Source organism: Elaeis guineensis, chromosome 9, assembly GCF_000442705.2.
Source record: "Elaeis guineensis isolate ETL-2024a chromosome 9, EG11, whole genome shotgun sequence".
Taxonomy (NCBI): Eukaryota; Viridiplantae; Streptophyta; class Magnoliopsida; order Arecales; family Arecaceae; genus Elaeis; species Elaeis guineensis.
The window spans coordinates 3,430,726-3,455,067 of NC_026001.2; the positions used below are offsets into that span (position 1 = coordinate 3,430,726).

Genomic DNA, 24,342 nt, shown 5'->3' on the forward strand with positions numbered 1-24,342 from the left:
TACATATTCTTCCTAGATGTCTAGATAATAAAAATTATTATTTAATGATCATGTTATTATAAGAATAGCCATATAATAATGAGAATAAAATTTATAAATGATGCTAATTAATTAAATGATAATCTCAAGTGAAAACTTTTGATGGCTAAAAGATAAGTCTGTTCTTGAGTAGCAATTTGAACAGCAAACAATAATCATTTTCCTACAGTTGATTATTATTTTTAATCATAATAGCAAATATTATTATAATTATTATAGTTGAAAGATAATCTATATACTTGATCACCAATACATATAATATACTCTATCAAATAACTAACCATCCAAGCGAATAATTATATTTTTCTATCACTAACTATTATATTTAATTTTAGTAACAATTAGTAGTTGTTTGAGTTATCATACTTCTATTTTAATCTTCTTTTGTGTAATTTAGATAACATTAATATATACAGTACACAGTTTGGTCATATGACGGCTATTACATCATAACAGTTGGGACTTTTTTTTTTTTTTTTCAACCTTGGGAGTTTGGTTGGAAGAAAATAACATCATTACGTGCTTGTGTCGACTGTGGGGGACGCGTAGTAGAGTTGGTGAGCGCAAGATGATTCCGTACGGGAAAGCCTACTGGCGCCTGGCGATGAGCCAGCCCCCCACCCTCGCAAAAGCCGTATTTCCCTTCACGGCCGGCGGTCGCGACCTCCGCCTTATTTTCACCTCCCGCTGCTCGGCAATGCATCATCTATGTTCATGTTAATGTTCATGTTTAACGTATGTCCTTCGCCCTTGATGCATCATCCATCTACTCTATTCCGGCTTTAAAGAGGTATGCTGCCTACGGGGCAGGCATTTATGTCACTTTTCTTGCACATGAAGTGGACATGTGGTGCCACCTTTATTCTTTGGTACTTGTGTAGTACCATCCTTTACAATGCATGCATGTAACTGCTCTCCTAGCATAGCTTGTAGGCCCTTTCCGGATGCATCATGTATGCATGTGATGTTTGAGCTGTGACACCTCACAAATTGGATGGGATGGTTGCTATGCTAATTAATGGTTGCAAGTGTTTTGCGCCTCTTCTTGCTTTTCCTTGAATTAGATGGAGGATGTTTAATTAGCCTCTCATAACATCACTGTCAAACAGCTACGCAGGTTGTTAGCGTCTGCATGGAATAAAATCACGGAAAACGAGCCACCAAAATTTTTGAGACGCAGGTATCATCATCGATAAGGTTGACCGTTTTGTCTGTTTAACTTGATTTCATTCATTATAGATCAATTTAAATTATCCACTTTATAGAATATCAGACTTATATTGAGATTTTTGATCTTTTTAATAAATATTTAGAATCGGATGGACAGATTTTTTTATCTATTTTGTATTCCATGCTACCTCTATCCGATCCCATTTAACCTAATTGTCACCTGATGTCGCGTTGCAGAGAAAAGTTGGTAATGTGGTTGGGCCGGGTTTCATAGAGCCTGATAACAAGGTTTTGGACGGAAAATTAGGCCGCTTGCCCAGGACGGCTGCTTTCAATGCCGACTAAGCGGTTAAACCAGTTTAGTGTGCCTCAGGATCTCAATAAGAGGATACTTCCCACTCTTGGGTCCAACACTTGGACGGTTCGGATCATAGAGTCTCAGAGGGGACTGTGCGTCATCATCCATCAGACGACCACTTTTATGGCAATTATATCTAAGTCAGAAAGGACTCTTGTTAAACACCCACGGATTATGACGGCCAGCGTTCTCGCAATCCTCCACGGCCTCTTTCCGTACTGAAATTTTTTTTCTAAATAATATAAAAAAATTTATTTATATAAATAATTTAAATTTTAATTTATTTATCAATTTATTATAAAAATAATAAAATATTATTTTGAATGATGTTTTATCGTCCAAGTCATCCACTCTCAATTTCTACGGATGGAATGTTGTGTTGAGGGTGAAGTTTTTTATTAGAATTATAATTTTTATTTTTTTTCAATTATATATATATATTTTTTATAGTATTTTTTATTTTTTTACATCAATTTTTTTTAGATATTTTTTTAAAAAAAATTGAAATGAAGAAAGTAATTTGAAATTATATTTTTTATTTGAATTAAAGTTAAAATTTTTATTTTTTTATTTTTTATTTTTATTTTTTTTCATATTTTTCCTTTTTTTCACTTTTTTATGGCATTTTTTTCTTTTATCAAAATTGAATTCAAATTAAAATTTTAATTTTTTAATTTAAAATTATAATTATAATTTTTTTTATTTTTTTACTTTTTTTGTTTTTATGAAATTTTTTTAGGATATTTTTTTATTTGTTTGGAATATTTTTTAAATAAATTAATTTGAAATGAAGAAAATAATTTGAAATGATATTTTTTATTTTAATTAAAATTAAAAATTTTAAAATTAATTTTTTTTATTTTTTAAAATTTTTGACTTCTTTATGGCACTTTTTATTTTTTATTTTTTTGAATATTTTTTTAAAAATTAATTTGAAATAGAGAAGAATTTGAAATGATGTTTTTTATTTGAATTAAAATTTAAAATTATAATTTTTATTTTTTTCATATTTTTTTCTCATTTTTTCTTTTTCTATGATATTTTTAATTTTTTAAGATTTTTGTTTAGATATTTTAAAAAAAATAATTAAAAAAAATAATTTAAAATTATCTTTTTTTATTTGAATTAAAAATTTAAATTTTAATATTTTAAAATTCATTCAAAATTAAAATTTTTATTTATTTATAAATTTTTATTTATAAATTTAAAATTATAATTTTTTTATTTTTTTTATTTTTTTAAAAAAAATTAGAACACATCATTTTAAATGATGTTTTTTAAAACGTCAATGACGCTTTTAAAAACATCATGTTAAATAGCGCTTTAAAAATGTGATTTAAAATAATATTTTTAATTTTTTTTACATGATTTATGTAAAAATTGAGGATGGATGATGTGGATGATAAAATATTATTAAAAATAATATTTTATTATTTTTAGATCAAAGTGATAAATAAATTAAAATTTGAATTATGTATGTAAATAAATTTTTTTTTTTGTATTACTTAGGAAAAGAACTGTTCTGTACTGCCCAAAAGCTCCGAGTACGCTGAAAGCTAGGGTTCTTCCAGCTCCTCAGTTCCGTCGCCACGGCCTTTTTTTTTTTTTTTTTTTGTTTTCTTGATTTCTGATGCAATTCAAATTTCAGTCACTCTGATAAAATTCTCTCGGTCAAATTCGTTTTTTTCGATCTGTTTGTTTGATTCGATTGGTTCTTGGCGTAGCTGCAAGGAGATTACATTGAGCTCCACCGGAAGCGCCATGGCTACCGGCTCGACCATTTCGATCGAAATATAAAAACCATGCCCAAAAGGTGCGCTTTTTCTTATCATTTTCGTCCAATTTCTGATTTTTTATATTCCTTGGACACCTAAGATGGGAAACGTTAGGGTTCTAACGTTTTATATGGTTCCATTTTAATCATGCTTTACCAATAAACGTCAACAGGCTCTTGGTATCAAAGGAAGATGTTTGCAAACAAACGGTATGTTGAAGTGGCGCTGATGAAGAAAACGTAAGCCTTCGCTGCGCCTCGGAAAATTCATTCATTTTTCGCTTTTCTGAAACTGCTGATGATAAAAGTTGGAAAAAAAAAAAAATCATAGAACAGATTTGGTGTAATTGGATCAGAACACCCTGTCATGATGCCTTAACTTTACTAACATGAGAAGCTTTTCATGCAGTGTAAGTAGTGTAATGCTACCGCATTTAGTTGAATAGGTCCTGACTCGATGTTATCTTTGTTTTTGCCCCATCTTTAGTGGAGCTACACTGCCTCATAATTGAGCTTGTAGATAGATTCAATGGCGCTCAATGTGTTTTGCGTGTATCCACACCAATGGATTTGTTCAAGCAAATGTCTGTTACATAAGCACATGTTTGTCCTGATGTTCCTTTCGGGCTTGCTATACAAGAGGAGTTGTCATCTCGATGTACCGATTCATAAGGGAGCTATTACTGCATTTCTTCTGGATCATGATGTTACAACACATGCAAAGGTCATCAGAGCCGATGTTCCCATGCCATATTCCATTTATTTACTATGATCTCATCTAAACATATGCAATGCAACTTATGTTTGTTTGCTGCTTTGCAGGTTCTTAGCCACACTACTAAGCAGAAGAGGAGGAAAAGGCTGGCGAGTGGGAGGTCCCACTTCCAAAGGTAAGTTGCCTTGCTGAGATAGTCCTTTCCGTGACTTTTGTGTGTTAGTGTTTTGTTTTAGACATTCTCACATGGGTTCAGATTAGATTTATAGAACAGAGAAGTATTGTGCTGTTCCATGGTCCTCTTATGTAGGTTTCTTTGTTTTCTTCCCCTTGCATGTTCCCCTCTATGAACACAGCTTTTTCTCTTTTGTAGGTCAGAAACTGTGGCTGAAGATGAGATGTTTAAAGTTGCTCGATATGGCTACCACAAAAGCAAGTTTCCTACAATTTAATCATATTATTGAAACTAGTAAAATGTATCTGCTAACACAAATTCAGTGAAAAGAAATTAAATGTTTTCTTACCAAAAAAGATATTAAATGTTTTTCATTGTGCACTCGGAATTTTGGTGATGAGATCTCCATCTTTACATCAACGGCAAAATGAAAGAAGAAGAAGAAGAAGAGGATGATGATGATGATAAGAAATTGCATTCATGACTCTCATATAAGTACTAGATATCAGTCTTGCTCTAGCATGATAGGAAAAAGAATTTAGACCTTTTAGGCCCTTATTATTACTCTCCAAGCGAAGCCTGTTTAATGCGTAAACCCTTCTTTGTGCCCCAAAAATGTTGATGCCATATGGCTTCAATTTTTCAAAATTAATGCTTCCTTATAGTGCAGAGATAGATTTACCAGTGTTGATGGGATAAATGACTGAACAGCCCAAACTTTATACTGATGGTGGGATCCTCAAAGATGATGTTTCCTTCCCATTATCCTCTCTTGCACAATTTGATGTTGTCCTATCTTGGAATTTTATGAAGTTGATCTGCATTTTAAACTTCTTGTTTTTTTTCAGATGAAACCCTTTTAGGGAGCTTCTTCAGATAATGACAGATGAGCAATGCTGATAGGGAATTAGTTCGCTTTCAGATTGCTGTCTTATGTTCTTATTACAGAGCTACTGTAATACATCCTGAACTGAAATGCCACCTTCAATCTAGACATTATTGGGATGAAGAAAAATCCACATGGTCCAATGTATTCTCAGTATTGTGACAAAGGGAACTATTGCGGCCAATCGCCTCGTCGCCCGATCGCCGGGAAGCGTGCACCTGCAAGAGGAAGTCCGCACTGACCGGAGGCGGCTCCGGCGGGGACCCTCCGACGGTCAAGTCAGAGAGGTGACTGGGCAACAGTGAAATGCAGACAGAGAGCTCTGAGAAAGAGAGAGAGAGAGAGGAGCGAGCCTGCGTATGTGGGAGAGACGGGCGGATCGACCCTTGCACTGTTGCCTTCCCCGGTATGTATAGTGGAGCTAGGTATGGCGCCGTCATTAATGGCGCAGACAAGTGAGGAACTGTCAACTCACTGTGGGCTGTCAGAGCCGCCGTGAAAACGTCACGTCGCCGTGTAGCCGTCTAATCACCAGGGTTGATCCGGCTCTCGGCGGGACAATGCCCCTAGGTAACTGGGCCGCATGTCCGTGTCAGAGCTGACAACGTCTGGCGGCCGTACGGCGGTGGGAGGAGTCGGCCGACCCTTGGTCGGTGGCCAGCAGAGTGGCGTCGGGTTCCTCCGTCAGTCGGCGAGTTTCATGTGAATCGGCCTCTGGGTTTAGTCGGTCGGGATGGATACGTCCGACATACCTTCAGTCGGCGATGGGCCGTAGACTGGTCGGTAGTTAGCCGCTGATGGCATCCGTCAGTCGGTCGCCCCGACCGACAATCGGTCGGTCTATCGGCCAGTCGGAGTCGTCCAACGGAGGCGGTCAGACCGCCAGGCAGTCGGGCGGTCGGGCCCTCCGGCAGTGAGTCGGGCCTTCCGGTCGGTCGGGCCCTCCGACAGTAAGTCGGTGGGTATCCCCCAACAGGAACCATCATCGAGGTAATTCAATGCATCGTTCTTAATTGTTGGCTACCTTTCTGAACAGGTTGTAACTGGTGGTCTCTGCACATGCGGTAGGATTTGGGCATCCTCCCCTCTTGGTTAGATGGTCAAAGAACTATCCACAAAGTTGTTGACAGTGGCTTCTTTTTTATCTACTTTTTGCTGTTACTTTAGATGTGATCGATATTTTCATTGTGTAATTTCAGGTGGAATGTGAGTGAACTTGGTTGTTTTTACCTGGAGTAAAAGTTGTCTGGGTAAGAAACTTATTGCTCATCAAAAGATGTTTCACCTTTTTACGTGGATTAAATTTCTGAGGCCTTAACTCCCCTGCATGCACAGAAATATGCTCAAATCACAAATGATCAAGGGACTGTTGGTTGTGTAAATGATGTTTTGCTTGTGTGACAGCTATGACTGGTCTCACTCTTTTTTTGAAGCCGTCGATAGCAGTGAGTCATGTCAACCAACTTATCTGAAAGTCCAATCCATATATTAATAAGCCAAATTGTAATTCGAGGAAAGAAATCCAACAGGCAACGGAATCCATCTTATTAAAACAGAAACAAGAAGAGCACCGCCCAAGTACGAACGAGAAAGAATGGTAAAACCAGGCAGTACCGAAGAAGTATCTAGTAGGGAAGGGAGTCCATCCAATACTAGTTTGATCTTTTCCTTAGATCTTCTTAGGGAGACAAGGTAAAGCTGGCTTCTTGAATTCGTTGTGAGCCAAATATTCCAAACATATGACTGGAACCAGGAGATGCCAACCAGTCATCCAAATTTCCCTGGTTCTCACTGTTCGTCCGAAGTTCATCATCTCCACAGGAAAATCCTCAGCACTGTGGAATTGATCAGAAACTAACCATACTCTCTTGGCAAAGAGTCGATAGGAAAATGATTAGTGGACTCTCCATAATTTTCACATAGAGGATATGGATTGATCATTCCAATTTCTTTTTCATAAATATTCAGCAGTTGCGATCAAACTTAAAAGCCTAATTAAAATCCTAGCTTTTTTGGTAATAAGATCCTAGCTTTTAATTGTATAGGATTGTTGCTAGTTTCGTATCTTAGAAGAGTGGATGCCATCTGTTTTTCCGTTTTTAGAGTTGGGAGATGTGAACTCATGGCATCCTTCAACAAGCTACATGTGGTCTACGGAGCATCCGATTCTGAGCCAGGAAATCGTGTTATAGACTAATATGTCACCAATGGCTAGAATCAAGCGAAGCATATCCGAACCGTCCTCAAAAGTAAGCAGAGAGTGACACGTGCTTTGGAAGAGCCAGCGAGGGACCTTCTAGAGGCTCTTGGAACGTGAAAGTTTGAAATTTGAACGAGATGCTTCCAGAGATTGATTTCTGGTCGACAAGCGGCCGAAGGTCCGGTTGATGGGATGTTACTTTACAGATGGAGACTATGACAGGCAGAGGCTTTTTTTTTTTCCATTTTTTTGTGGTGGAAACAGAGCAAGGCAATGGAAGGAAGAGTTTTTGAACTTGCTGCCGTGACTTGGCTTGGCCCGTATGCACGTGACTATCACTGTTATGTACGCTCTTATCCTCAAGACATGGGTTGCTCACGGCTTTTGACTGACCATAATCTAAATATACATTATAGATTTAAATAAACATGATCTTGTAATATGAAAAAATATATATAGATCCAATCATGATCGCTGACTTCGGCGGGTCCTGACCCTCTGGTATGTATTTTGATGCACCACCATATGAACCAATAGTATAATTGGCTGCATGCATAAAATACTTTTTTTATAAAATTATAATATATTTTTTTTTGCTTGTTTAATCATATTTATGTGATGCTTTCTTTTTTTTTTTTGGTTATGGTGGTGCTTCATGAAATTTTCTTATTTTATTTTTAGTACAAAATATTAGATAGCAAAAAAAAAAAAAAAGCAGATGGCAAAAGCAAATCTAACAATCCCTATCAGTGAACAAAGATTTGTTTGGGAAAGGAATGCAACCAGTAGCTCATGAATCCCTTGCCAATTCCTACGCACCCGGACACCGGCATACCAACCATAGGTTTGGGGCTCTATCTTTCGAACCGACTAACAATGGATCACCCACTGGTTGCTTTGAGATGTGTGTTGATCGATGGATAAAGCATGGGGTGCATCGAGATCCGTGCGGTGGGTGATCCAATGGTAGATCCGCGCCAGGAAGGTGGATCCTTCTTTCGCGCGGAAGACGCACGCCCGTCCCACCACGACCGTACCTAAGGTTGCTCATGCACCAAGATATCAAGTGTATTGATTGCAGTCTGGAGGTTGTTAAATTCATACATGAAACAAGCACAGTTTTTACCAAAAAACATAAAAAAACAAAGCAACAGCCACGGATGCTTTTAGGCTCCTGGTTGCTGTACACGTGGTTACCATTGTAACGCGCCGGCAGCCGATCGATCATTCTCGTCCGTCGGATATTCCCCTCTCCAGACTCCAGAATATTCTATGAATTGTTCCACCGATCTCCGCCGCCCAATGGCTTCCTTCCACGTCATCGAAATCACGTGCCGTTCCCACCCGCGCCTCCTTCCACGTGGCCCCGCTCAACGACCCGGGCCCGGCCCCGTATAAACCTCCGCCCCGGCCCCTCCCCAACTTCCTCCTTCTCGTAGCCGTCCCTGGCTCTCCTTCTCTTTCGCATCCACACGTTACCAGAGGAAGCGCGACAGGGAAGAGGAAGAAACCCTACCCCTAATTAGATCGCCGTCGCCCCCATGATCAATCTCGGCATGGAGCCACCGCCGCCGGCTTCGAGCTCCGGCACGGCTGAGAAGGCCTTCTCGTTCCTCTCCAAGGGGTGGCAGGAGGTGCGGGACTCTGCGGGCGCCGACCTCCAGCTGATGCGGGCCAGGGCCAATTCGTTCAAGAACCTCGCCGACCGCGAGCTGGAGAACTTCCTCCACTCGGCGTCGGCGTTCTCGGCGCCGCCGCGGCCACCGGTGGAGGGGTCGATCGCGGAGCTCGAGTTCGTGAAGCGGATCCAGCCGAAGCTATCGGAGATCCGGCGGGCGTACTCGTCGCCCGAGTTCAGCCGGAAGGTGCTGGAGAAGTGGAGCCCCAAGTCGACAATCCGGATCGATCTATCCAGGATTAGGAATGCCATCGTAGCGGAGGTGGATGAGGTGGGAGCGGTTCTGGATCTCAGCAAGGATGGGGTCCGGGGCCGGAGGAGGAGGGTCCGGTGGAAAGGAGAGGAGAAGGAGAAGGAGTGGGAGCCGATTCGGTTGTTGAAGAAAAGACTGAAGGAGCTTGAGAGGAAGAGCCAATCAGGCGATATCTTTGGGAATTTCAAGAGCAGCGAGTTCGTGGAGAAAGTGAAATTGAGCCTGGTAAAACCCCTATTTTTATCCTTAATTAATTTCGTTTTTTTCCCCTTAAGGGTTTTGTTAGTTTGTATACGCGATCTGGCATAGCGACCTCATCCTTTTGTGGAATTAGGGCTTTTCATTCTACTTATTATAAATGTTAAGAACACATAGTTTTGGGATTAATACAATGAGATGAAAGGTATCGATATCCAGGGCTGCAAAATAGGCAATGCCCAAACCACCGAATTTTATCATAGCTTGGATTGCTAGGATTATCATGTTTTACTGGGATGATGATACAAGCAGAATTTTTCTTTGTTGCAATACAATTTTGCTTAGCATTTTTCTAAAGAGTTGGTGATAGTTACATTTTAAATGGACATAAAAATCTAGAGTTTGTTGGATTGGAAGTCATGAAAAAACAAATTTTCTGAAACAGCTGATGTAGCATCATCCAGCACTTTACTCTTCATACTACCATATGTAGAACCATGCTTACATGTGAAGTGTCTGCCTGGGCAATATTTTTTGATGGTTCCAGTCACTTTTACACTAGATAGTTTTTACGGAGGTTTGTTAGGTTAACAAGTGGCTTTTCTGCACATTAGTTTTTGATGAAAGCTTCAAAATGATACAAGCAACTGTCAAATGTTGTGCTAATTTCCCTCCCGTATTTGGCTACTTTTCCACCTGGCATCAAACCTATTGAACGTTACATGTGTTATTTTGATTTTAATTAAGCTTAGGCTGCTGAATGCCATCTAATAAATCTTCATTCAGTGGTGTTGATTAACTAATGTCAAAATATAGAAAGATCTATTCATCAGTTGCTTTGACTTGATGTTGACTTCCATGCATCACTGGCAAAATCTGATGGGTGGGATGTCAGTTGAATCCACTTTCATGTTCTGCACGATAGCCCTTTTTGTTATTTGGATGTTTACTGAAGGTTATGCATTATTAAGTCACCATCAAAAAAGTTCCCTCAAATCATATAGAAAGTATGGAAATTTTTCTTGAGAGAAGCATATGGCAAGTAAAATTAACTTTGTTGGTTAAACTTTCATTTTCATTGCTACAGATTGAACGGATTCTGAAGCTGTTAGTTAAGAAATTGGGCTGGGGTTATAAGAAGGAATTTTTCATATTCTTGAGGTCAAAGACATGATCACAGTCACAAGTTTGGTGTTCAGGAATAATTCAACAAGCTTGAAAATCTTGGAATTTGGAAAAAAAATACAATACTTAAATAAAAATACCAGTATATATACTTATATAGAAAAATGCTAGACATAAATTTGTTTTGCTCCATGGCCCATACGCTTTAATGCTACATCATTTCTAAGTTTGTGAAAATAACATTTGAATTGCTATATTTCTACCTAATTAAATAATAATTAAAAAGTAAGGAATCAGGACTTTTGACTCATCTTTGATTGTGCTAAGAAAACTTTTGAATATATCAAAAATAAAGTGAATTTCAGATCATCTTTGATTATGCTAAGAAAATTTTCGAATATGTAAAAAGGAATAAGAGTTTAAAAGAAATTGGAAAATAATGGAAGATGAGAAATCCCTCCACATGAGAGGACAAGAGGAATGAGCTGTTGCCCTTAACTGGTTTCTCTAGATAGTTGTGTAGGTAGGGCACTAAAAAGTGGGGCCTATGTTATAACAGCCAGTCCCATCTCATCTGTTGAGCGTTATATCCAACAGAAGAATAAAGGAAGATGGGAAGATGAGAAATGTCCCCACAGGAGAGAACAAGAGGAACAAGCTGTTGGCCTTCACTGGTTCTCTAGATACTTGTGTAGGTGGGACACAAAAAAGTGGGGCCTATGTAATAATGCCTAAACCCATCTCATCTATTGCTTCATGAGGTCTTGTGAGTTTACATTTTTTTTCCACTTCTTAGCACCCCAACACGTTTATGCTCTCTAAAATATCTTTTTTGCTTCCGGAGATCCCATGGCATCCATGCATTCATGAGCTGCATGATAACACCCAACACTGAACTGCTCATAATCTCATGATTTATTCACGAATTTCATGTTTTCTTGAACTATTCTGTTTGTGATCCATTCATGAACTACTGAAGAGTATGTGGAACAATTCAGCAAGCTCTCTCATGACAAATTATTCGTGACTTTTTCAAAAATTCAGCAAATATCATGACTATGACTAGGATTAGACCATGGGGGGCCAGCTGAAAAATAGTAATATGGACCAAAATGACATGGGGTTATACACGTATACTAATGGTGCTGTAGCTATTAATCACTGATGGTCTAAAAACCATCATTAAGGTGCTATTACTTTTAAAATAAACCTTTAGTAAAATAAAAAATTAATTCAAGAAATTATTATAATGACAATTACTCGGACCATGCTTCTTAAACATGATAAGTTTATGACTGGATAAAAAATGTCTAGAACTTTACCAAGAAGCAATTAAAAAAAAAAAAAAATCCAGTCACTAGAATTGTTTAAACCTTCTAAATTTGGAAGATAATTATACCATATGCAACCATGGTCTTTTCTATTTTATAATGTTAACAAATCCAAACAACAACTTTTCTCTCAAAGAAAACTATAATCCAAATAATAATTTTGTTTGTTGGTTCCAAGTTTACCTTCATGGGAATGACACTGCTCTAAACTACTAGTCTATTGTAGGCATGGGCAAAGGAGAACCGGAAAGGGGCAATAAAAGAAATATAATCGATGACCATTGGCCTTGATAAATTTGGATAATATAACAAAAAATAGAACCATTGATCTTATTAGCTACAGTTTTTTTTTCCCCTGCAGCGGTGGGCTGTAAAACTTTATATTTGACTCTTTAAATAGGTTAATCAATACTTTGATAAGAGCCCTTGCTTCCCTATTTGATTAGAATTTTAATGAAATACGTGAGTCCTACCTCCCTAAAATTCCATCAAACTGATGGTCCTGACAAGGTGGTGGTGAGAGAGGGTGGAAAGGGAGGGGGGAGGGTAACTTGGAATTGTGCATGAATGAGCGGATATGTACATAGATGGTTTACAAGATGAATGCATGCCTTCTGGTGCTTGTTCTTTGAATTCCCATGCTTGGGAAGTTTTAGTTTTTGCAACTAATACCAGCATTGTTGTCACAATGTGGTGCCGGTTCTGGTTGGACATTGGCAGCAAGATAGGGGGTACCCAATATCAGTTTGTTTTCTGCAAGGTTCTGTTCTGTTTCTCTTTTTTCCCCTCTTTACTTGTTATTCTCTCATTATCACATCCACAAACATGCCTTGATTCTCCAGTTTGTAACCATTTTCCTTTGAGTCTCAATCATTAAGATATTCAAGCTCTAGATGTCACTTGAGATTCCAGTTTATGGGATTTGGCCATATCACTCTGTCATGTTAGGCCTTCATGGATATGACAAAAATTCTAGGCTATGATGAAGTCTATTATTTTGTTGAAGTGAGCACAGGCATCTGATCACGTTTTCAATAATCTAATAACTAATGCATTTTCTCTGTGCAAGCAGCCCCAAAATTGCAAAGACATGATGCATGAGCTATTATAGGAGCTGCTTGTGTTTCAGTTTGATTTTTCCTCCTATATGTGCTTTTTCTCTATGAGAATTGCATGTTATTGCATTTGAAAGCAAATCATTTTTTTTTTTTAACTTACTTTTGGTGTTTTTGTTGCAGAAATCGATTTGCAAGGAGCCTCAAGAATCAAAGGTTGGTTGTAGATGTCTTTATCATTTGCATTATTTTTAGATACACATCAGGTTTCAGAGTTACAAGTGCAATTTCACCATGCACATAAGATTTGATATACTCTCATGGCTACATCTTATGACTTTGATCTGTTTCTCTTCTTGCTGCTTTAAATTTAAAGAGACATGGGCATGTAATTTAGACTCTATTCCTACAGCACTCTTAATAATGCAAACTCTAATCTTGAGGTTTCAGTTATAGAATCCACAATTGGTGAGAGATGTGTTTTTTGGATATTAAGATGGGATCACAATTTGCAACATGGATTAATATATTCTCCATAATGAACAAGAATTACTTCATCTTATCTCTTATAGCAAGCTAATACTGCATCTTGACCCTTTGGGCAAGTATTAGAATGACATTATCGTCTCTATCATATTTCATGAAAATCTAGTCCTATGCCTATGACTGGAAATTTTAGTAGCAGTGTCTAAATTGAGTGACTGGGATGCCTAAAGATACAAAAATATTGGATAATCAGTGATCTTCTTTATGCATGTACTAATCCTCGTTTGTGCACAGGAAATTCCACCACTGGATCTACCTGAACTTTTGGCATATCTGGTTAAGCAATCTGGGCCATTGTTTGATCAACTTGGTATAAGACGAGGTACAATGAACTTGTTTCCATAATCTTTTGTTGTGACTGGTTGCTTATAACTGTTTTGGTTGATACTGCTAAGCAATCAAATAACTATGGCTTCATCTCATATGAGTAATCTGCATCTTACTTTCTTCCTGTATATTTAAGTTTGCAAGATGTCCAAATCACCAGTTACCTGTTGATCTCAGATACTTGATTTCCACCACTTATATCTTACAACCATGATGTATCAAAAGGGTAGATAATATGTCGCATCTGCCACCTTCACTTTGTTCTTGTCCATTTGTTTTCATTACAATTATAAGCCGATGGTATCCTCTCTCTAGTTAAAATTCTGAGTTTGTGATGGCATGGATTTAGGAAATTTTTAACTATATGAGTCAAGTTATGGTCTATAGAGAAACTATTCACAAATTCTTTGTGCTATATTGCCATTAGAAATATTTCTTTGCCTTCCCTGATAGTTTTAAATCAGGTTCTCTGATCTGTATTTGCTCAGCCTGTTCAGGGACTGAATACTATGAAAAACCTTAGGCTCAAGTTGTTGGATTTCTTGCTGGTTTTTTTGAAACATCCTTGTATCCTGACTTTATTGTTGAACTCATAGATGTGAATTTCCTGTCCAAATCCTCATGCCTCTATTTCTTGCCAAAATCCTCATGCCTCGTAGCAACTTTGGCCCACCCTGCCCCACGCTGTCAGCATGAAAGAATCTGTAACGATAATCTTCGGTTTTCAGAATCATCTTGTGTTTTATTCTATAGAACTGACTATAGAGAGGTCATCTTGATTCTGATATGCTAGTTTCATGGAAAGCTACACTGCTGTAGGACATTATGCATCTTTTGACATCATGCATTTTTACTTTTGCCACATTTCATTTTCACTTATCTTGTTCTCTATGTGTGTGAGCAAATGTTTACATTCTGTGTTCTGTGATTGACCAATCATATGGTTGCAAAGTCACTAACCATTTGTTATTGATGATAGTTTATGCCAATGTTTCTTACCAGCTGGGATAAATTTTTGCAGAAAAATAATTGACTCTTCAGATCAAGTGTCACTGCCTGTTTTCAAGTTTGAGGCATGAGTTTCATTAAAACTGTATAATCTAGGAAATTTTTCTTTCATTTACTTATAAGGGCATATGTACATAACTCCAGATATTCATGTCTTTTGACTGGGGTGCATGAGGAACTTGGCATGCTTTTCTTAAAATTTTAGCTTTAGTTGGAGCTTTATATCTGGATCTATACAAGTATATGCTCAGTCTAGAACAGTATGATACATGTTTTCATGATTTTACACCATGGAACATTTTATTTGGCCATGTAGATATATGCAATAAAATAGTCGAGGCTTTGTGCAGCCGACACAAAGACCAGCTCCTATGTCATTCTCTTTCTGAGAAGGAAGCATCCTTACTTGGGAACGGGAACATCACTGATGAACTTGATCTGAGAATAGCCAGTGTGCTCGAAAGCACAGGGCATCACTATGACAGTGGTTTTTGGACAGACCCAATTAAGTGTGACATTGCAGAAAAGAAGCATCATGTTGCAATTGTGACAACTGCCAGTCTCCCATGGATGACCGGAACTGCTGTGAATCCACTGTTTCGAGCTGCATATTTGGCTAAATCTGCAAGGCAGGATGTTACATTGGTGGTCCCCTGGATTTGCAAGTCTGACCAGGAACTGGTTTATCCTAACGGTATGACTTTTAGTTCTCCAGAAGAGCAGGAGGCTTTCATACGAAATTGGGTGGAAGAAAGAGTTGGTTTTAAAGCAGATTTCAAGATCTCTTTTTATCCAGGAAAGGTAGCTCTCTCAAGGAAATATTTGTCATGCATTTATTCATGCAAAATTTTCACAAATTCCGATTATTTATCATGATATTATTGGACTTCAGTTCTCAAAAGAGAGGCGCAGCATCATACCTGCCGGGGACACTACACAATTTATTCCTTCCAGGGAAGCTGATATTGCAATACTGGAAGAGCCAGAGCACCTAAATTGGTACCATCATGGAAAGCGTTGGACAGATAAGTTTAATCATGTTGTTGGTGTTGTTCACACAAATTACCTAGAGTACATCAAAAGGGAGAAGAACGGAGCTATCCAAGCTTTCCTAGTCAAACATATTAACAACTGGGTCACGAGAGCATACTGCCACAAGGTCTTATTTTTAAATCTTCTGGTGGTTCATTCATGTATTGCTTCTGTTTCATTTATGCTTTGGTCTCATATGCGTACTATGGGGGAATTGGTGGTTATTTTCTTTTGCTGGACTATATTATATAACATGAAGCAATTGAGAAGGACGTTCTTATATCTGAACTAATCAATGATGTTTGTTATGCAGGTTTTGCGTCTTTCTGCTGCAACGCAGGATCTACCCAAGTCTGTTATCTGCAATGTTCATGGTGTGAATCCCAAATTTCTTAAAATTGGAGAAAAAATGGCAGCTGAAAGGGAGCGGGGAGATCTTGCATTCTCAAAAGGAGCATATTTTCTAGGAAAGATGGTATGGGCGAAAGGTTATAGGGAACTGATTGACTTGTTAGCAAAGCACCGGAATGAATTAGAAGGTTTCAAGTTAGATGTGTATGGAAATGGAGAGGACTCACACGAAGTTCAGTCTGCTGCTCAGAAGTTGGACCTGAATCTCAACTTCCTTAAAGGAAGGGATCACGCAGATGATTCACTACATGGGTAATGATTACATAAGAAGCCCATATTTAGCTTCCATGTATCGCTGCATTTTTCTTCATTAATTATTGATGCAATTATTTGGTTGTATTCACAGGTACAAGGTTTTTATAAATCCTAGTGTCAGTGATGTCCTTTGCACGGCCACAGCTGAGGCTCTGGCAATGGGGAAGTTTGTTATTTGCGCAGATCACCCATCAAATGATTTTTTCAGGGCATTCCCAAACTGCTTAACTTACAAGACATCAGAGGACTTTGTTGCTCGAGTGAAAGAGGCAATGGCCAATGAACCCCAACCCCTCACTCCTGAGCAGAGGTATAACCTGTCATGGGAGGCTGCAACCCAGAGATTCATGGAATACTCTGAGCTTGATCGAGTGTTGAGTAGTAACAATGATGAGCCAAATGGAGACAAATCCAGCAATATCAAGGCTGTTAAGAAATCTATTTCCATGCCAGATTTGTCAGATGTCATGGATGGGGGATTGGCGTTTGCTCATTATTGTCTCACAGGAAATGAGATACTGAGGTTATCTACAGGAGCTATACCAGGTACACGTGATTATGATAAGCAACATTGCATGGATCTGCACCTCTTGCCACCTCAGGTACAGAATCCTGTATATGGCTGGTAAGGGAAACCCTTTTGTAACAATATCCCGTAGTGTATATACTATTTGATGAAGTTAGGCTAAGAGCTTTTCCAAAGTAGTGTGCATGATGAGATCATAATCCCTTTTGATTTCCTCCCACTGATGCGCATCTTCATCTGTCTCCCAAGCTGTTATGCAAGGAAGAAATGCCATCAGGTCAGTGATTCTTCACTCATGCCTCTGTCACTGTCATACTTCAGAATAAGTAAATATTTGAGATGAATACAAACTGCAACCCTGGGTATAAGGGAAGTTGGAAAGGCGGTTATGTGGATTCTAATTATTCTGCTGGCTATCATGAATTTAAAAATACGCTGGTCATCATGAGTCTGTGCATCCTTGTTGATGTGGCCAGTTGATGCAAATCTCAACTTTGAAATAACAACTTTTTAGGTAGGGTTAAGTTTGTGCGAGCCTTGGCCCTTTTGGATTCTTTTCACATATTGATGTATCAAAAAGAAGCAGGCTGATTCTGTGTGACGGATATTTTGACTAATACAACATCTGCTTAGGGTGCAGAACAGTTGAAGCATAGGACCTACATCATTTTGCTCTCCAATGAATAATTCGAATGAGAACTCTGTACAGACGTAGAGTTGGAAGTTCTTAAACTCTTATTTGATGAAATGATTGTTCTGCTGGAACTCTGGTACTCTATTATTAATCACTGTAAATATATGTAGTAGCAGGCCAGTGTATCTATTATATTTGAATTTTGACTGCCACTTCGCGTTTCATTTGTAATTTCAGTGGTGACCAATTTTGCTTGTAGATGTTAACAGTTAGCTATTTTTTGTTATTGTTTGTCATTTCATCATGGTTATGATCTCTTATTTTAGGCTGTCATCCTGCCCATTAAAATTTTTACGTAGGACAGTTTGTGTAGGAAATGAATAAAGGGAAGCTGCATTTTTGGAACTGTGAGCTGAATGGTGCCTGATGGTAGTGAGATCACTGCAAATGAAGCCGTCCATAATAAACTGGAAAGGATAGCATCAGGTCGAACGTATCGGTGTCGGCAGCACCATAGTTGAGCCTCTCCATAAATTCTACCCTGCGAGAATGGGTTTAGATGTCTTGCTGCTTTATTCATTTCATCGTGGTATTGATCTCTTATTTTAGGCTGTCATCCTGCCCATTAAAATTTTTACGTTGGACAGTTTGTGTAGGAAATGAATAAAGGGAAGCTGCATTTTTGGAACTGTGAGCTGAATGGTGCCTGATGGTAGTGAGATCACTGCAAATGTAGCAGTCCATAATAAACTGGAAAGGATAGCATCAGGTCGAACGTATCAGTGTCGGCAGCACCATAGTTGAGCCTCTCCATAAATTCTACCCTGCGAGAATGGGTTTAGATGTCTTGCTGCTTGAATCTCTGTCTCTTTCCTTCCTCTTTGTTGATAGGGTTTTGTCATTCAAAACTAACCTGGAGAGGTTTTCCGGTCGAAAGCGTGGCAAAGCCTTTATGTATAATTTTAGTGCATTGATGAAAACATAAATGGGGTGATTGAGGTCTATTCCTTGGATTTACTGTCATTTTATATTCAGGTTGACATAAAATTTTATGCCTGTTTCTTGCTTTTAATGGTCATTCTATGTTCAAATCTCCGGCCTTGCTACGAGTGTCAATGCAAAACACGGAGCTGGTCGAATTTTATCGTTCTCTTTAGAGCGGAGGCTGTCCGTTGGTGTTTTAAGTTGTGCTTGGCTGCTTCTGCTCCTGAGCTATACTCTTTCAAACTGCCATCGGTTTTCATAAGAAGCATTGAGAAGACGAACTGCATCTGAGAAGCTCAAAGCCGAGCTGCCACACGGAAGAAAGGTGGAATGGTGTGAGTCATCCCTCACTTCTCTGCCTAGAAATAAGACGGGAACTTTACAGCTGACTGATGCTTTTATCTCTTAACGCTCGAAATGGGCAGAAAGTGCCTGGTCTATCTTCGTTTCAGTTCATTTGTTGAGTGAGCAGCTTTTTTAAAATCGTCATGGTGCCCTCAGCATCAGCTGTAGGGTACCCAACCTAACGGTGGGTATGTGTAACAGCACTGCATGCCTCATTCTCTTAAGTGGGGATGCACTAATTCAAATGTTAATGGATTTGTGGGCGCTGTGCCTTCTATATCGTCATCATTTGAGCCAATGAAGACATGCCTTACTTCTCTCTTATAACAAAAAAAAGAAAAGAAAAAAAAAACTCTCTTTTTATGTTTTTTGGAGTAACGAAGACATAAGACTACGCATGCAGCAGAAAGTTGTTCGAATTTGATGGCGGATCTCCAGAAATAATAATCAACGCGACACAACATCTTACCTAGCGTGAACCCCAGGGTTGCACCCCTCCATCTAGCATTCTGGATTCAAGACTCCAGTAAGGCATTCCAATATATGTATACTTAAACAATTATCATGATATAGATGAGTTTTTGGTTCAATATTTGTGTTATGCTTTGTGCGATAACACGTAATTTAATAAGGTCTGGTCGGCTCCAAGCCTTTGGTTCTCGCTATCATTAACGAATCTGTCACGACTAGAATATTAATCTCCAAATCACACGTCCATGGAATCCTATTCTATGAACTCTAAACCCCAGTTAGTACTTTACATATGTACTTCATAGCGGATGGTGGGAATGTGAAGGCGATGGGAGGTCATGCTCCGTTCTCCAAGTTCGCAGTTTCGGAAAAGATGTGACCTACGGTTTAAAGAAAGCCGTAGTATATTGCACAAAAAGACAAGCCAAGGGATGCAGGCATGCAGCATGCTAAGTAGTGATAGTCCTGTCCGCAGTGATTTGTTGCCACCTTCGCAAATGCTCCGCTTGTTTTGCAACCCTCCTTTTCTTTTTCTCGGTGAGGGAATCAGAGATCCCAATCAGCCCACTTGGCTTCTAGTGGGAAACAGCTCGAAACCCATCTTACCAATGCTCTCTTTTTACCGTTTCCTCCACCTAAATGTCGCTATATACGCGTAGGTGGCCAAGGCTGCACCTCAACAAAACGTCTAGGTTCACGCATTGTTTTACTCTATGGTCTATTTCTTCTTATCAGCGTATATGATATTCCAAGTTGGTGCATTTATCTAAGTTTGAAAAGCAGTATCTAGCTTTATGAAAAGCTTTCAAGTACAAGTGCAAGGACCAACATGGCCTCTTCCATGATCGGATGCTGCGTGGCAAGTCAAATTATGGCTGTATAGGCTTGGCAAAATTGACCTGGCACTAACGTAGTGTACAAGTCACCATTCATTTCCTCCTGGAAATGTTTGTTGGAGAAAGATATATTAATATGATGCAGTTGGATGGAAATAGATTCGACGATTTTCTACTAAATTAAATAAAAAAGAAGGTGTAGGTTTGGTGGTTCCACACTTTTAGTGCTGCAAATGCCGCGCATTATTTTATTTCCAGAAGTTGGTATTTGTGCTTTAGCCGTACTGACTTGTCCTTCTGAAGATTAAAAGGCACATGCGACATTCTACCAAAAAGAAAGAAAACGACACATGCGATGCGACACTTTATATTAGAGCTCCGTCCATTCCACACAAATGAAAGTATCGGCACCCAGGAGTATCTTAGAAGATTTATATTTACATAGTTTATATATATGCTTTTGACGGTATTCCATTATTTTGTTGGACATTGTAGACTATTCGGGGAATCAATGCAGCAAGAAATGTACGAAAGGGGACCGAGAGGAAAGGTGAAATCTAATCACTTCTTTCTTTCCAACTTAGAGCGCAACCGTCAAACTCAATTAATTGTGGCTAGAATTACGTCTGCATATGGTTTTGCTATTAGGAGCAAGTAATGTTGCTCGTGGAAGTCGTAGTGCATATGGCCTTTTTTGGGGCATGGTCGTCTGTAAAGTTGAAGTAGCTAGGGGAAGAATTAGAATTACGTTTCACTTTGTAATCATTTGGTGGTGAAACTTGCATGATCAATAACTCTTTATTTTATTTATTTATTTTGATTGAAGAGAATGGGTTAGGAATTTCCCACTGCAGTAGCGATATTTTTTAAAACAAAAAGATTAGATTATTACAAGATGGCCGGGAATGGAAAAGAACGTACATGGAGAAGAAATAACATAGAGACATCCTTGGAACACAAACGGATGAGTTATAGAATCACACCGGTAGTTTCAGAAATGATCCCACGGGTGCCGATTTCTCCCTAGAACTAATTCAAGCAAGTGTAGGAACCTTTGATTTTGTACCAGACCTGTCTAATAAAATCAGGCAGCTCCTTGCAATGGTTGAAGTAGAAGAGAAACCTTTTGACTGCAGGGAATACACCAATTGTTGGTGCAACAGATTCCTTTGGAAGCAATGGTTGAAGTAGAAGAGTATACATGGAGAAAACTTCCGGCATTCCTCTCATTCCAGCAAACCCAAATTAGTGATGGCAGAAATAAGCATAAAACTTGCAGACTGTAAATCTTTGGGAAAATGAGTTCGTCTCCACTGCGAACAGAGGAAGAGCAAATAACCAGTTGGTTGAGGTCCCTCAAGTCGACAGCAAACAATAAAAGGGACATAGAATGAAACCAATTAGCTTGGGGTTAATTCTCAAACCGAATTAGCTTGATTTGATTTTTCCTAAATTGAAACCAAAATCGAACCGACCACATAAAAAAATGTTTCAAATGAAATCGAAAAAATCGATTTCAATTTGATTCGACTTAACGGGTTGTAGCCTATTGGGCTTATTTAAAAAAGGCAGCTTATGGAATAGACTAAATATGCTAAATATAGAAGCAATAATGTGGTGGGATTAGAACTCAATATAAGTGAACCGATGGTGATATATATATATATATATACGCACATGCGCGCGCACGCGCGTGCGTGCGCACACATCATTATTGGATGTCGACATCGCATGACGATATGTATGCATGCAAAAATTTTAAAAATTTTATATAGAGTTTGCAGTGAAATAAAAATTTCAGATATGAATTTTCAATATCATTTTAGGACAACCATTCAGCATAACATTTAATTGTTATATCATGACAACCTTATATCAGAACGATTTCAAAATTTCAAATCAATAATTAGATCTAATCTAACTAGTATGCATAAAGAGATCAATCTCAAAACAAAAACCAGATATCATTATTAATAATAAGAATAAAGATCTAAAAGAGGGATTTGAATTTTATACCTTTACGCGGATAGATCTTCATTGCGATCTGATGATTCATGGATATCTTCGAGATTCTATTGTAGCTACACAAGTATCCGACCTTTACAGGTATCCATCGATGCTGATATGATCAGGAGGTCTTGATCTCACTGGGGTATTAGCTTTCTTATAGAGATCGCTCTCTGAATTGTCCAATTAGTTTAATCTATTGATCCTCTTCTTAAGAGAATCAAATAGATCTGAAAGAGGAGGACGAAATCAGGTCAGATCTGATTTTTTTTTGCTTTTTCTTTTTTCAAGATAAAATATGAAGATGTATGGAAGAAGATAAGAGATCAAATCTCTTTCTTCTTCCTTTTTGTCCAATCCTTGGACTAGATTTAAGAAAGGTAGAGAGAACCATCCATCTTATGGACCAAGAAGGAGAGAAAAAATCAGATCAAATCCTATTTTAATCACGTCCAACTCTTGGACATTTTTGGGAGAGAGGAAGAGGGAGACATGTCCAACTCTTGGATAAGGGAAAGAAAGAGGAGGTTACCTTCAACAACAAGTCATTGGTTATAGAACCCACGCCTTCTCTCTTGCTCATGCCAACCTCCTTTTCATGCACTCTTTGGGGCATCCCAAAACTATTGATCTCATCTAGAAGAGGCGACCCATTATCCCCTATTTGAACTTGAAGTTGTTAGGATTTGGTTGGAGATAAGATAGAGATAAACTCAAACTCTATCTCCTTGTGCTGTCCTACCCCTTAATTTTCTCCACGCCATTTCTTTTTTCACGTAGAAGCAATAAAGTGATGGGACTAGAACAAAATATAAGTGAACTGATGGTGATATATATATATATATATAATGGGTTGGTTTGGTTTAAATCAAATTTTTTAACATCGAAATTAAAATCAAATCGATTTTTTCAGTCTCTATAATTTTTAAATTGGAACTGACCCAAATCTTTAAAAAAAAAAATCAAATTAGAATTAGAAGTTTGGATCAATTCTGTAGTTTATTTACTTGCACACCCCTGTATAAGAGAGATCATGTCCCATATAACACTTCTTGTATTTAAGAATTTACAACAGAAGGTGGTTGAGAAGTCTTGGTTACTTTACCCAAAAGTTAGCATGACGTTATGGAGTTTAGGAAATGAGTCTATAAATATATCATGACGTTTCAACATTCAAATATTAGATGCAAGTTGCTGAAGGCTAAAGTATTATTTAGATTTCTTAGTCTTATATAAATATTCAAGATCTTTCCAATAAATACTGATGTAAGACTAAATATACACATGCATACTCCTTTAAAATCTTAGCATTCTTGTCAAGCTAAAAGTTCAAATTCATATAAATTGATTCATAAACATATAATTAGCTCATAACTAGTCCCAATGTATTCGTGCTACAGTATCCACTAGTCTATATTAGTTATAACTAGATCAATTTGATAATATATATAACAATCCATGATCTCATCTAAAACGATCAGTCAAAAGATATTACTTTGATTCTTAAGCTCTATATAGGTATTCAAAATTTTTTCAATAAATAACCAATGTGGGATAAAATATACACCACACGGATTCTCACATACACCCCTCAATAACCAATTTTTTAGTAGCCTAATCCTAAAGCCATCCTGCTCTTCTCCCTCATACTGCCCTCTACACTTATTGTCTGTGATGATGCCATGATTTTCTCTGCACTCTATTTTTGTGTTTGTTTCATTTTTGTTGCTGGGAGGTCTGTAAATCTGTACGACAGATAAGGTATTCTAGGTGTTTAAGTGTAGATTGGGGTGGGGGGTTGTTGGGGGGTGGGGGGGGGGGGGGAGTGGGAAGGCTCTTTGTTTACGGGGATGTATGCTTAGTGTCCTGTGGGGGCTTGCTCTCCCATTTCTCTTATATTATTTCATTAACCTAATGAAATGGTGTTGACCATGACACCATTGAGCTGAAAAAAATAGAAGTCTGCGGTAGAACAGTAGAGGATATAAGGGAAGAGATCAATG

General features: G+C 38.2%; 1 protein-coding gene and 1 long non-coding RNA gene across 3 annotated transcripts; both read left to right on the plus strand.

Moving 5' to 3' along the window:
* Positions 1-3,150: 3,150 nt before the first annotated feature.
* Positions 3,151-6,439, plus strand: LOC105052065 (uncharacterized). 2 transcript variants are annotated; one of them, XR_012134182.1, is made up of 7 exons: positions 3,151-3,380; positions 3,515-3,581; positions 3,829-4,065; positions 4,164-4,231; positions 4,430-4,488; positions 4,617-4,961; positions 5,080-6,439. It is a non-coding gene; the product is annotated as an uncharacterized lncRNA (long non-coding RNA). The 2 variants fall into 2 exon arrangements; XR_012134181.1 differs by having other exon boundaries at positions 4,617-6,439.
* A 2,295-nt stretch (positions 6,440-8,734) lies between these two features.
* LOC105052064 (digalactosyldiacylglycerol synthase 1, chloroplastic) lies at positions 8,735-17,954 on the plus strand. Its single transcript, XM_010932762.4, has 7 exons — positions 8,735-9,473; positions 13,141-13,173; positions 13,738-13,825; positions 15,155-15,639; positions 15,731-15,997; positions 16,184-16,533; positions 16,628-17,954. The coding sequence occupies exons 1-7, from the start codon at positions 8,859-8,861 to the stop codon at positions 17,163-17,165; spliced, it is 2,376 nt and encodes a 791-aa protein (XP_010931064.1). The 5' UTR covers positions 8,735-8,858; the 3' UTR covers positions 17,166-17,954.
* The last annotated feature ends 6,388 nt before the right edge of the window (positions 17,955-24,342 follow it).